The sequence below is a fragment of the Trichosurus vulpecula genome, chromosome 5 (assembly GCF_011100635.1).
Source record: "Trichosurus vulpecula isolate mTriVul1 chromosome 5, mTriVul1.pri, whole genome shotgun sequence".
Lineage (NCBI taxonomy): Eukaryota > Metazoa > Chordata > Mammalia > Diprotodontia > Phalangeridae > Trichosurus > Trichosurus vulpecula.
The window spans coordinates 177,454,966-177,468,386 of NC_050577.1; the positions used below are offsets into that span (position 1 = coordinate 177,454,966).

Here is a 13,421-nt window from a genome sequence, read left to right on the forward strand (position 1 = left end):
CTTCCTTCCTTCTTTCCTTCCTTCCTTTTTTCACTTGCCTAGGGTCACACAGCTAGTAAGTCTCTGAGGCCAGGTTTGAACTCAGGTCCTCCTGACTTCAGGGCTGGTGCTGTAACCACTGCACCACCTAGCTGCCATTATCTCTATTTTTTTTCAAAAAATTGTCATTGATTTTGAGATGTGAATGGGAGATAACATGCTGTAAAAGAAACTTTGAGGTGACATTGTGATATCAAATGCTATTGCATACTCAACAAACAGTAAGCGTAAAGAATTTAGATTCTGTATACCTTTTAATCAGTTGTCAAATGATAATGAATAATAACAGTAGGTAGCAGTTATATAGTACTTTAAGGTATACAAAGTGCTTTACAAATATTATCTCATTTTATCCTCAAAGCTGTGGGAGGTAGGTGCATATTAAAGATGAAGAAACCAAGGCAGAGCAGGGTTAAGTGACTTGCTCGGAGTTATACAGGAAGTTTCTGAGGCAGGATTTGAACTCAGATCTTTCTGACTGTAAGTTCAGTGCTCTATGCAGTGAGCCACATACCTACCAAGGTAAATGAATGAAAAAGCATTTGTTAAACACTTACTATGTGTCAAGCACTGTGTTAAGTAATGATGAAATAAATATGAATGTGGCACTTGCTCTCAAAACGCTTAATTCTAGTGTTAGAGACAACATATATAGGGGAGTGGTGGCCAGGGACTAGTGTTGTATTCTGGGAAGTCACAAAGATGGCTAGTAGAACAGTAAGGCAATCAATTAATATCCTCTTTCCAGAGGCAATCATAGCATTGATTTGATGACAATTCTCAGAGCAAATAAAATCATTAAACATTGATTAAGTGCCTACTACATACCAGACTTTGTATCCCCAACAGTATACTAAGTGTTGGGGATACAAAGAAAGGCAAAGAACAGTTCCTATTCTTAAGTAGCTCACAGTCTAATGGAGGAGACAACTTGCAAGCATCTGTGTACAAACATGATCCGTATAGGGTACATAGAGATAATCTTATAGGGCACAAGAATTAAAGGGGATTGGGAAAGGATCTTATGGAAAGTGGAATTTTAGCTTGGACACAGGACAGATAAAAAGAGGGAAAGAAATCCAGGCAGGGAGATAGCCAGTGAAAATGCCTGGAATTGGGAGATGGAGTATCTTGTGTGAAGAACAGTAAGGAGCCCAGTGTCACTGGGTCACAGAGTATGTGGGAGTGATCAAAGTATAAAAAGATTGGAAATATAGGAAGGGGCCAGATTATGAAGAGCTTTAAAAACCCAAACAAAGAATTTTTGATCCTGAAAGTAACAGGGAGTGATTGAAGTTTATTGAATAGGTGGGTTGAAATGGTCAGAACCACACTTTTAAAAGATCAATTTGACAGCTAAGTGCAGGATGGAATGGGGTGGGGAGAGATTTGAATCAGGAGACTAGCCAGAAGGCTACAACAATAGTCAGGAGATGAGGTGATAAGTTTCTTCCCTGAGGTGGTAGCTGTGTCAGAGAGAAGTGAGCAATGGTACAAAGGCAGAGTTGACAAGACCTGCCAATTGATTGACAGGGAGTGAGCAGTCAAGGATGATGACACCAAGTGTCTGGGAGGATGATAATGCCCTCAATAATAGCAGGGAAGTTTGAAAGAGTGAGATGGTTTGGGGGGAAAGACAATGAGTTCAGTTTTGGATATATTGATTTTTAAGATGTCTTCAGGACATCCAGTTAGAGATATCCAAGAGGCAGTTGGAGATATGAGCCTGGAAGTCAGGAGAGAGGTTAGGGCTGGATGAATAGATCTAAGAACCATCTGCATAGTGATGACATTTGAATACCTGAGAGCTTATGAGATCATTATGGGAAATTTACAGAGGGAAATGGAAAGAGGGAATAGGAGAGAGCCTGGGGGGTGGGGCGCGGAGAACACCCACAGTTAGTGAGTATGAACTAGATTAAGGTCTAGCAAAGGAGTTTGAGAAATAGTGATCAGTCAAGAGGAGAACCAGGTGAGTAGAGTCACAGAAACATAGAGAGAAAAGAGAATCAAGAAGAGGGTGATTTACCATCAAAGGTAAAGAAGGATGAGAACTGAGAAAATGCTTTTAGATTTGATAATTAAGAGATCATTAGAGAGAGCAGTTTTAGCTGAATGATGTAGGGAAGCAGTCAGTAGACTGAAGGTTGGTGAGAGTGAGAATGATAGAAAGGGGAGTCTAAGGGAGAAGATGGCATGGAATAAGATCAATTGTGCATGGAGATGAGTTTGCATTGGCAAAGGGAAAGGCTGCCTCTTCATGTAAGACGGTTGAAGGAGGAGGTAGTAGCAGAAGGCATCTGAGCGATATGAGTTGAAGAGGAAGAGATAAGAGTGAGCTTTTGCCACATAGCCTCATTTTTTTTTTTTTGTGAAGTATGAGTTAAGACCCTCAGCTGAAAGGGTGGAGGGAAGAAGATGGTGGGTTTGGGAAGAGAAGAAAAGCTTTAGAAAAGCAGCTGTGGTCAGTGAGATAGTGATAGTGGAGGTATAAAAAAAATTGCTTGCCACAGTGGAAGCCTGGTTGACTCGTGTAACATGAATTTGTGGTGGATCCTGTCAGCAGAGTTTGTGATTTTTTTTCAGGCATCTTTCAGCAGTATGTAAGCAAGAACAAAAGCAGTGGGTGGTTGAAGTAATCCAAGATTGGGGCTTAGCAGGGCATGACTGGCAATTTGATGGGGGAGCAAGAAAAGAGTACTCAAGCAGAGAACTCAAGAGATGAGTTGAGTGGATTCACCAAGGGGTCAAGATGAAGAAGAAGAGTGTAGTTAGTGCAGAAGTGATGGCTTGGGAAAGATTTGAGGGGTGGAGGAGGGATTAAAGGTCATGGTGATGATGACAAACAGGAAAGGTAGAATAACAACAGATTTGGGTCAGACAAAAGAATTTCAGAGTTCATAAACATGGAAATACAACACTTGTTTGTGGCAAGATGAAAAGTCTGACCGTTTCTATGTGTAGCTGAGGTGAGCTGGAGGAGTAGGTTATATGAAATGAGTAATTTGAGGAACTGTGAGATTAGGATGATTCAGGGAGTATCAATATGTATGTTGTGTGAGGGCAGGAGTTGGGGAGGAGAGAAAGACTGAGTCAGGCACTGGACTTGTCAAGGAAGGAAAGAAGGAGAGTGTCCTAGAAGTCCATAGATAACAGCTACCAGACTCTCGATTGGGTAATAAATATGGATTGAATGAACGTCAAAGGAAGACAGATTTCTTTGTGATGGATGTAGAGCAGGAACCTAGAAGATGCAGTGGAGAGCAAGGAGCAATCCTATCCCTCCACCTTGACCAGTGCATCTGGGGGTATGAATCAAGGTGCAGTCAGTCCAATGGTGGAAAAGGTGGCCAGGGAAGCGGCATCATTATGAGGGAGTCAGGTCTCAGAGAGTACAAGAGGAAAGAGTGAGAAAGGAAAAGGTTTGAGATGAAAGCAATTTTGTTACCAACGGAACAAGAATTTCCAGAATTTAGTGGAAGGGGTGGGTAGCTTTAGAGTGAGACATTGTTGGTGGGGGGTGGGTCGAAGGGAATGGAATAAAGGAACAGTCACTGGGGAGACAGAGAAAAAGATTTGGACAATGATAACAGAAGGTTCAGGATCCTTGAAATGGGAACAGCATATTGGGGTAGGAGTATGTTAAAAATGGAGGAATGAATTTAGGTAGATTATGATCTTTATTAGGGTTTTGGTCTAGTCCTCTGGTTGGAGTTGTCCCAGGGCATCAGGCAATGGTATGTGGCTGGATTAGGGGTTGTAGAGAGGCCGGAGTTTTATGAAGCTGGAGAGGTTGCTGGGAATGCAATGGCATTCTCCAGCTGGCACAGGAGGTTAGATGTCCCCCTCCTTTTCAGACAAGTGCAGGTAAAGAATTGTAGGATATAGGCTAGGGTGCCAGGAGCAAGATGGAAGCAAGAGATGAAAAGAAAGTGGATTCATGGTTCCAGGAAATGCCAAGCCTAGTGATTTAGATCCTTCCTAACATGGTCAGGGCAGGTCTTGTTGAGAAGGTAAAGTGACCATAGGCAGCAGGGTAAAAAATAGCCAGGGTGAAGATAGGTCTGCATGGCTCCAGTGAGTGCTGAATAGAGTGGCTTAGCTCTTTCCAGACACGTTACCTGGAGGTCCAGTTTGAGGGTGGGGTGGCTGTAAATGATTGGGTGGCAAAATATGATTCATTAATGGTATTATTTGGGGAAAGACTGCTTGTTCCCTGCTAATACCACCTTTGAGGATACCATCAATTCATATCTATATCTATATCTATATCTTAACATAAAGATTTTCTGTAGGTGAGAAAGTAGGTATGTTGGCCAGTAATTGTTGATGTTTTCTTGGTCGACTTTCTTTTTGGTGTTAATTAGGTGTTTGATCTTTTCCAACCTTTAAGTTGGCTTGTATATCCCTTCTTTAAGAAGGTCTGTATATCAATCATTTGACACTTTCAAAATGGTGATCCAGCATGGATCTTCTCTACAAACATTTGATCCAGTCTGGCTGCTTTTCCCATGTTTATTCCCAATATGGCCATTTTCACCTTCCCTATAAGCACATCTAGTACTGTTATTTTAAGATCTAAATACAGTGGTCCTATTGTACTTGATGGTAAAAAGTTCGTTATCCAGTCTTTGTTATTATCTCCTTATTTTGTCTTTACTCTGATATGATATTACATAATGTTAGCTCTCCTGCCAAGCTGTTTTTAATCTGGTTTTATTCTTCACTGCTCATAATTATCCTAGTGCCTGCCTTTGGAGATTACTTATATTCTACATATATCCTGTATCTATATAGTCATTTTTCATACTGTCTCTTGCATTGGAATTTGAGTTCCTTGAGGGCAGGAACCATGCTTTCTTTTTATTTCTAGTTCTTAGTACGGTGTCTGATATGTAGTAGGCACTTAATAAATGCTTGTTGACAAATCTATACTTTAAACCAGTCTTGCCTTTGTCTTCCATCTGTTTGCTTCACAAGTAAGCTGATTATGTGAGCCGACTAAAATACTTTCTGATCTCTTTTGGTCTTCTGGTTGCGGCAAATCAGTATTTAGGCAATTTCTGATGTCCATTTCCCATTTCTTATTGCTGATTACTTTAAATTGAGATGTTTTAGTTATATGCCATCTTTTGTCTCATTATTACTCTTTTCTCTTGCTTTATACAAATTCTAATGTTTTCACCCTGATAAACTGGTGATATGACTTAACGCAGACATGTGTTTATGGATTACTCCCACATCAGTAACAAGTCTTTTAGAGTATAATCTATTCCACTTTTCCTTAATGTTAATTGGTACTCACCATATTCATTGACTACCAATTCTTTTCTTGAAGTACATGTTCTTGATCCAAAGTCTTGGCTTTTCTCATTCCTTTTACCCAAACCAGGGGTGGGGAACCTGCAGCCTTGAGGCCACATGTGGCCCTCTAGGTCCTCAAGTGTGGCCCTTTGACTGAATCCAAACTTCACGGAACAAATCCCCTTAATAAAAGAATTTGTTCTGTAAAACTTGGACTCAGTCAAAAGGCTGAACCCAAGGACATGTGGCCTCCAGGCTGCGGGTTCCCCACCTCTGACTAAACAGTGTTTTCCCAAACATTTTTTTGTCACCCTCACCTTTCTCTACCTTTTGGTTGAAGTTACCAAATATTAGACTATATATCAATTTAATTTGGAGGCTCTTACTGAGTTCTTTGTAGAATTTCTCTATTTCTTTACATTTAGTAACCAATATTGGCACATAAATTGCAATTATTTTCATGACAGGCTTTCTGCAAATTCTTATAATTAGTACTGCATTTTTAGATGACCAGATATCCCATGAAATAGTGATTCTTGTTGCCTTTGGTTGTGTGATTAAAAATAACTTTGCCAACTTATTTCTTTGCCTCTCCAAGGGATACCCATGACCCTTCATTTCATTTAGCTGAAATTGCCTTCTGGTTTCATTTGTAGAGAGAATGTCAAGATTTATACGATTCAGCTCTTCTGTCAGTATCTCTAATCCCTGGTCATTGGACAAGTATATCATATTTATAGTACCAACAGTAAAAAACTAACAAAAAAAGTACCCAAACCTGTGTGATTCTTAGAACCCCTCTCCTCCTTTCCACCACTTTGCCATTGTTCCTACAGAAGCACAAGATGCAAAAAACTAAGAGGCACTTTTCCCTTGTTTCATGGTTTTGCTATGCCAAAAAATTTCACTACTCAGTGGCAAGCCTACTGGAGGTGAGCCTCTCTGTATTTGGCTGAATGGTTCCTCAGAAATCTATCTTTTATTTGCTGGGGCCATACTCAAAGTCTTTCTAAAATGGCATAATCTCATAGAGTTTATACTCTGGGAGCATAGCCTTTGAGAACCCAGAGTTACTTTTATGAGTCCAAAATGTTGTAGAGTAGGGTCCAGTGACAGTACCAAAATACATTAACCTAAAAAGATTACAAAAGCATACAAATATAAAAATGAATTTGTTGCAATTCATATTTCATTAATACAATTCCTTGTTTTCTGTTCAACATTATCTTCTTCTTTGATCAGATTTTTGGATTACTTATCAGACTTGTGTGTGTCTAATACAACTGCTATACCAGTAACTCAAGAACTCATCTGTAAATTTATGCTGAGTCCAGGAAATGCTGATATTCTCATTCAAACCAAGTAAGCATTTATAATAGAAACATTCTTTTCAGCTTATTATTCAGCTCCATAATAGTTCTTATCACAGCTGTTAACTGAGTTTATTAATAATTTTATTATGTATTATTTATTTGAAGGCTGGTTTCCATGCAAATAGACAATCCTTTGGAGTGTTCCATCCTCCCAGATGATATTGATGATGAAGAAGTCTGGCTTTACTGGATTGACAGCAATAAGGAACCTCATGGCAAAGCTATCCGGCATCTTGCACAAGAGGCTAAAGAAGGCACAAAGGCTGATTTAGAAGTCCTCACGTATTATAGGTCGAGTATTGTAAAAAACTGTAACTCATGATCTCAAGTGCTTATTGGAAATTTGATCAGACTCATGAATTAAAAAAATTTAAATTAAAATATTTAAGAATCATTTAAATATTTAAGGATTAAGGATTAAAATATTTAAGAAAAAAATTCTAAAAAAATATAGAGGTCAAGGTGCATGGAATATTTTAAAACTTTAAAAGAAAAACCCCCAAAACTATTGTTTTTCATGATTTTTTTTCTGATCATTTAAAAGTTTTGAACTATTGTACAAAACAAAGTGTTTTTTTAAATGTGAATATAGATTGCTTTCATTTTCATTGTATTTACAATGTTTAAAGATCTTAGGCAACTTATAAAAATGGTATTTCTAATGCCACAAATGTTGAAGTAATAAGGAAGGGAACATAAAATCAAAAGGATACAGGAATAACTTTTCCTGCTTTATTTTACTTTACTCCCCATTAACAGTCTATGGCCTCTTACTGAGTATTTGAAGGGCTTCAACATTTTATCTCCTGCTTCCATACATCCACATAGCCATCCTATTTGCTTGGAATAATAATAACAATAATAATAATAATAATAATAATAATAACTGAAGTTTATGCAATGCCTTAAAGTTTTCAAAGCATTCTCTATGTAATTACACTTTAGCCTCACCACCCCCCCCTCCCAAATCTGTGAGGTCGATACTATGGGTATCATTATTATGCCCATTTTATAGAGGAGGAAACTTTTGTTCATTCAGTCCACAAACATCTATTAAGCATCTATGATTTGCTATCCTAGGTACTAGGGATGCAAAGGCCAAAATGAAACAGACCCTGGAGCTTACATTTTATTAGAGGAGAAAAATGGACAAAAATAAGTAAATGCAAAATATATACGAAGTAAATAGTTTGTGTTGGTGGGGAGTAAGAGGGAGGAATAGGTGGGTTACTAGCAGCTAAAGTATCAGGCAAGGTCTATGTTACACCTAGATCTTTCTGACTGTAATTCCAGGACTCTTTCCACTGTACCTTACTGTTTCTCTATTTGGCTACTGGACCCAGATGGTTGTGGAGGAGAGAGTGAGGCTGGTAACTTTGCACAGCCCTCCCTCACTTAAATCCAGTTCACTTGCATGTCATGGCTTCACCTCCCTGATGTCATGGTCTTCTTTGAGAACCAAAGACAAACAGCAGCAGCAGTAGCAGCAAGTGTCTCTCTAGAATTCAATCTTTTTTCAACTCCACCTTTCTGACTTGTTATCTACTTTCAAGGCTCAGCTTGTAAACTATTATGTTTAGGAAGACTTCTCTGATTCTCTGTTAGCTGTTGCATTCTTCCTCCCTCCTCCCCTCCTCATCCCCATCAACTTTCTCTATTGTCTACTCTCAAATTATCTTAAATTTACAACCTTGTCTTTATATCTGCAGCACTTAGTATGGTGCTTTGCATTAAGCTGCTCAATATATATTTGCTTGAATTACTGTTGAATAAATTAGGATATTTTATTTGCTATTAAAAGAATTCAATTCCCTTATGATCTTTACTTGGAAATTATAGAGGAGATTCACAATTCAGGTAGGGGTAGACAGAAATAGGAAAGTTAGGAAATGGGGTAGATTTTTGAGGAAAGGTGTAGAGTTCTATTTTACCACACTGATTTTAAAACACATATGGGATATCCAGTTGGAACTACCTAATTGGCAGTTGGTTAATATGGGACTGGAACTCATAAGAAATGCTAACATGTTGATATGTTTAAGAAACTCTCATATGATGAATCAAAAAATGTAATGGTTAATATTTTTAAGGTATCAATTGAACCTCTTTGCAAGGATGTGCTTGGATCGTCAATATCTAGCCATAAACCAGATTTCTACCCAGCTTTCGGTAGATTTGATCTTACGCTGTATGTCAGATGAAAGCCTGCCATATGATCTTCGAGCCTCTTTTTGTCGCCTTATGCTTCACATGCATGTGGATAGAGACCCTCAAGAATCAGTAGTACCTGTTCGCTATGCAAGACTTTGGACAGAGATACCTACCAAGATCACAATACATGAGTAAGTCTAGTAAAGTTCACCAAAGCTCCAATACCTACGACTCTGATGAAAATTTCATGAATAAGGTCTTTCTTTTTTTTCTGATTCAGGTTATTAACCTTACACATTCAAACATGTAACTTTTTTTTTGTTCAAGATCACTATAAATTTTTGTATTGACGTATTTTATTTTTATAGCACCTATATTTCCCGATGAATCCCTTCCCTCTCCCAGAGAGCAATCTTATATTAAAGTATTAAATCAGAGCAAAAAAAAGCAAACCTAACCAACTTATCAAAAAAGTCTCATAGTTTAAAGCATTCCATACCCACAGTCCCCTGCCTCTATAAAGAAGCAAGGAGAGGGACTTTTTTATATCTCTTCTTTGGGGCCAAGCTTGGCCAGTATAATTTCATATCATTCCATTTTGATTGTTTTGTTGTCATTTCCATTTGCATTGTTTTTGTCATTGTGTATGTAGTTCTCCTGGTTTTACTTATGTCACTTTACAGCACTTCATATAAGTTTTCCCATGTTTCTCTGTATTCATAGTTTCTTATAGCACAGTGATATTTTATTACATTTATATACCACAACTTGTTTAGCCAAACCCATATGCTTTGTTTCCAGCTCTTTGCTACTACAAAAAGTGCTATTATGAATATTTTGGTGTATATCAGGCATTTCTTCTTGTCACTGACCTCCTTGGGATGTACGCTTACCAGTGGAATATTAGGGTCAAAGTACATCTGGACAGTTCTGTCATCTTTGGTAAAGATTACTTTTAATAAGCACTGCCATTAAAAGGGGGAGTAGAAGGAAAACAAATGGAAGAGACTTTCTAGAAAATAAACAGAAAAAATTCAGTTTTATTTAAAATGGAAACGACACAAAGGCCAGTTTCCACACTTGTGCTTTAACCTAAAACAACAGCTGAGTGTATGTATGTATATATATGTGTGTGTGTGTGTGTGTTCTTTAAAACCTGTCTACAACCAATATTTGGAATAATTTCATTTTGATTCTCTTTGTCGATCTTTGCAGATATGATTCTATTACAGACTCTTCGAGAAATGATATGAAGAGGAAATTTGCATTGACAATGGAATTTGTTGAAGAATACTTGAAAGAAGTTGTAAACCAACCATTCCCTTTTGGGGATAAAGAGAAAAACAAGCTTACATTTGAGGTAATTTACACTTCTTCATATTAAAAAAGAAAGTAATAAGTGGCCTGTTAGAGAGAGGGCAGTTTGTTAGGTGAGAGAATTAAAAAGGTGATGAAAAGTATGATTTGAATCTTTCATCTGGTTTTGATTAAAATTCATATTTATACCAACTACTTATTTCTTTTGTTTCAATTCCATTCTTAAATCTTGATGGCTTATGGTCATTACAACAATTTAATGAATCAGCTTCATTAGGCATTCTTGCATTGATGGGCAAAGTCATTTGTGCATATAAATCACTATAATCTAACTATCTTCTTCATAGTTGTAGCAATAGTTTCTTCTCCTTTTCACACTTAATTAGAATTTATTCATGCTTTGTCCTATTACATGACAACATTGGGACAAAGTCAGAGAGGTTCTTAGATCACTGGATCTTTGCTCTATCATGTTTTATCTGCTTGATAACAAAGCAGCACAGGAAGTAACATTTTCTTGCCAAAAATAATAGACCATATTTCTTTTTAGTGGAAATCCTTGGATTCTCTTTACTTCATTGACATAGTCGTTTATTAAAAGACTGGTCTAAATGGGTTAATGCGCTTCAAAAATGCAAGTAATTACCTTTCAAATTTATCTAATCAACCTGAATTTGCCTCAGAAATTTTTTTATCTATTTTCTAAATTTAACAGTTAAGTGATTTCATTCTGACAAATCCAGATTTGGGGGGAATCAGAATTTATATTTTTAGCTTTAGTATGAAATATTTTTACTAGTCTTTAAAGAATAAGAAATATTTAAAAATAATGAATGTTTAGTATTTCAATGTTCATCACATTCATCTCAGTTTTTCTTTTTCTCTCCCTTATTAAAGGTGGTACACCTGGCTCGAAATCTTATTTACTTTGGATTTTACAGTTTCAGTGAGTTGCTAAGACTGACAAGAACACTTCTGGCTATTCTGGATATTGTACAGGGACCCATGTCATCATACCTGGAAAGATTAAGCAAATTTCAAGATGGAGGTGAGAAATCTGGAGAAAACATAAGTATGATAAAAAAAATTCTTTGATGATTGTTAGTGGTTTTTCTTGCTGGCTACTTAGAGATGAATGATTAAAATCCTTTAATGTGTGATCATATTTTGTAGATATGGATATAATATTTTTTTTTCTTTTCATCCTCAAAATAACCCTGTGAGGTCAATTCTGCGGTTATCATTAACCTCACTTTATTTTTTTATTTTATTTTATTTTTTTTAAATTTCTTAAATGCAGTTTATTTATTTAACATATTTGGTTTTCAGCATTGATTTTCACAACATTTTGAATTACAAATTTTCTCCCCATTTCTACCCTCCCCCCCACTCCAAGATGGCTTATATTCTAGTTGCCCTGTTCCCCAGTCAGCCCTCTCCTCTATCACCCCCCTCCCCTCTCATCCCCTTTTCCCTTCCTTTCTTGTAGGGCAAGATAAATTTCTACACCCCATTACCTGTGTACCTTATTTTTTAGTTGCATACAAAAACTTTTTTTGTTTTTGAACATCTGATTTTAAAACTTTGAGTTCCTAATTCTCTTCCCTCTTCCCTTCCCACCCACCCTCCCTAAGAAGTTGAGCAATTCAACCTAGGCCACACATGTATTATTATGTATAACCCTTCCACAATACTCATGTTGTGGAAGGATAACTACATTTTGCTCCTTCCCAACCCATCCCGCTTTATTGAATTTTCTCCCTTGACCCTGTCCCCTTTCCAAAGTGTTTGTTTTGATTACTTCCACCCCCATCTGCCCTCCCCTCCATCATCCCCCCGCCTTTTATTTTTTTTTTATCTTCCTCCCTCTTCTTTCCTGTGGGGTAAGATACCCAACTGAGTATGTATGGTATTCCCCCTCAGGCCAAATCTGATGAGAGCAAGGTTCACTCATTCCCCCCTCACCTGCCCTCTCCCCTCCTCCCATAGAACTGCTTCCTCTTGCCACCTTTATGCGAGATAATCCACCCCATTCTATCTCTCCCTATCTCCCTCTCTCAGTATGTTACTCTCTCATCCCTTAATTTCATTTTATTTCTTTTAGATATCTTCCCTTCATCTTCAACTCACCCTGTGTCTGCTCTCTCTCTTTTACATATATATATATAAACACATATATATATACACATACATACACATACATACATATACACATAGATACATACATACATACACATTCACTTATATATATATATATATATATATATATACCTAAACATATATATATATATACATATGCATATTCCCTTCAACTACCCTAATACTGAGGTCTCATGAATCATACTCATCATCTTTCCATGTAGGAATGTAAACAAAACAGTTCAACTTTAGTAAGTCCCTTGCAATTTCCGTTTCTTGATTACCTTTTCATGCTTCTCTTGATTCTTGTGTTTGAAAGTCAAATTTTCTATTCAGTTCTGGTCTTTTCACTGAGAAAGCTTGAAAGTCCTCTATTTTATTGAAAATCCATATTTTGCTTTGGAACATGATACTCAGTTTTGCTGGGTAGGTGATTCTAGGTTTTAATCCTAGCTCCATTGACCTCTGGAATATCGCATTCCAAGCCCTTCGATCTCTTAATGTAGAAGCTGCCAGATCTTGGATTATTCTGATTGGGTTTCCACAATACTCAAATTGTTTCTTTCTGGCTGCTTGCAGTATTTTCTCCTTGATCTGGGAGCTCTGGAATTTGGCAACAATATTCCTAGGAGATTTCTTTTTGGGATCTATTTGCGGAGGCGATCGATGGATTCTTTCAATTTCTATTTTGCCCTGTGGCTCTAGAATATCAGGGCAGTTCTCCTTGATAATTTCCTGAAAGATGGTATCTAGGCTCTTTTTTTGATCATGGCTTTCAGGTAGTCCAATAATTTTTAAATTATCTCTCCTGGATCTATTTTCCAGGTCAGTGGTTTTTCCAAGGAGATATTTCACATTGTCTTCCATTTTTTCATTCCTCTGGTTCTGTTTTATAATATCCTGATTTCTCATAAAGTCACTAGCTTCCACTTGCTCCAATCTAATTTTTAAAGTAATATTTTCTTCAGTGGTCTTTTGGACCTCCTTTTCCATTTGGCTAATTCTGCCTTTCAAGGCATTCTTCTCCTCATTGGCTTTTTGGAGCTCTTTTGCCATTTGAGTTAGTCTGTTTTTTAAGGTGTTGTTTTCTTCAGTGTA

The 13,421-nt window shown here is 37.3% G+C and overlaps 1 protein-coding gene across 1 annotated transcript in view; it reads left to right on the forward strand.

Moving 5' to 3' along the window:
- ITPR2 (inositol 1,4,5-trisphosphate receptor type 2) overlaps positions 1-13,421 on the forward strand; it is a 545,841-nt gene that overhangs the window by 206,585 nt on the left and 325,835 nt on the right. Inside the window, exons 17-21 of the mRNA XM_036758879.1 lie at positions 6,586-6,705; positions 6,822-7,007; positions 8,807-9,058; positions 10,083-10,227; positions 11,082-11,232. Of these exons, the coding sequence (XP_036614774.1) occupies positions 6,586-6,705; positions 6,822-7,007; positions 8,807-9,058; positions 10,083-10,227; positions 11,082-11,232 (854 nt within the window). The remainder of the gene's footprint in view (positions 1-6,585; positions 6,706-6,821; positions 7,008-8,806; positions 9,059-10,082; positions 10,228-11,081; positions 11,233-13,421) is intronic.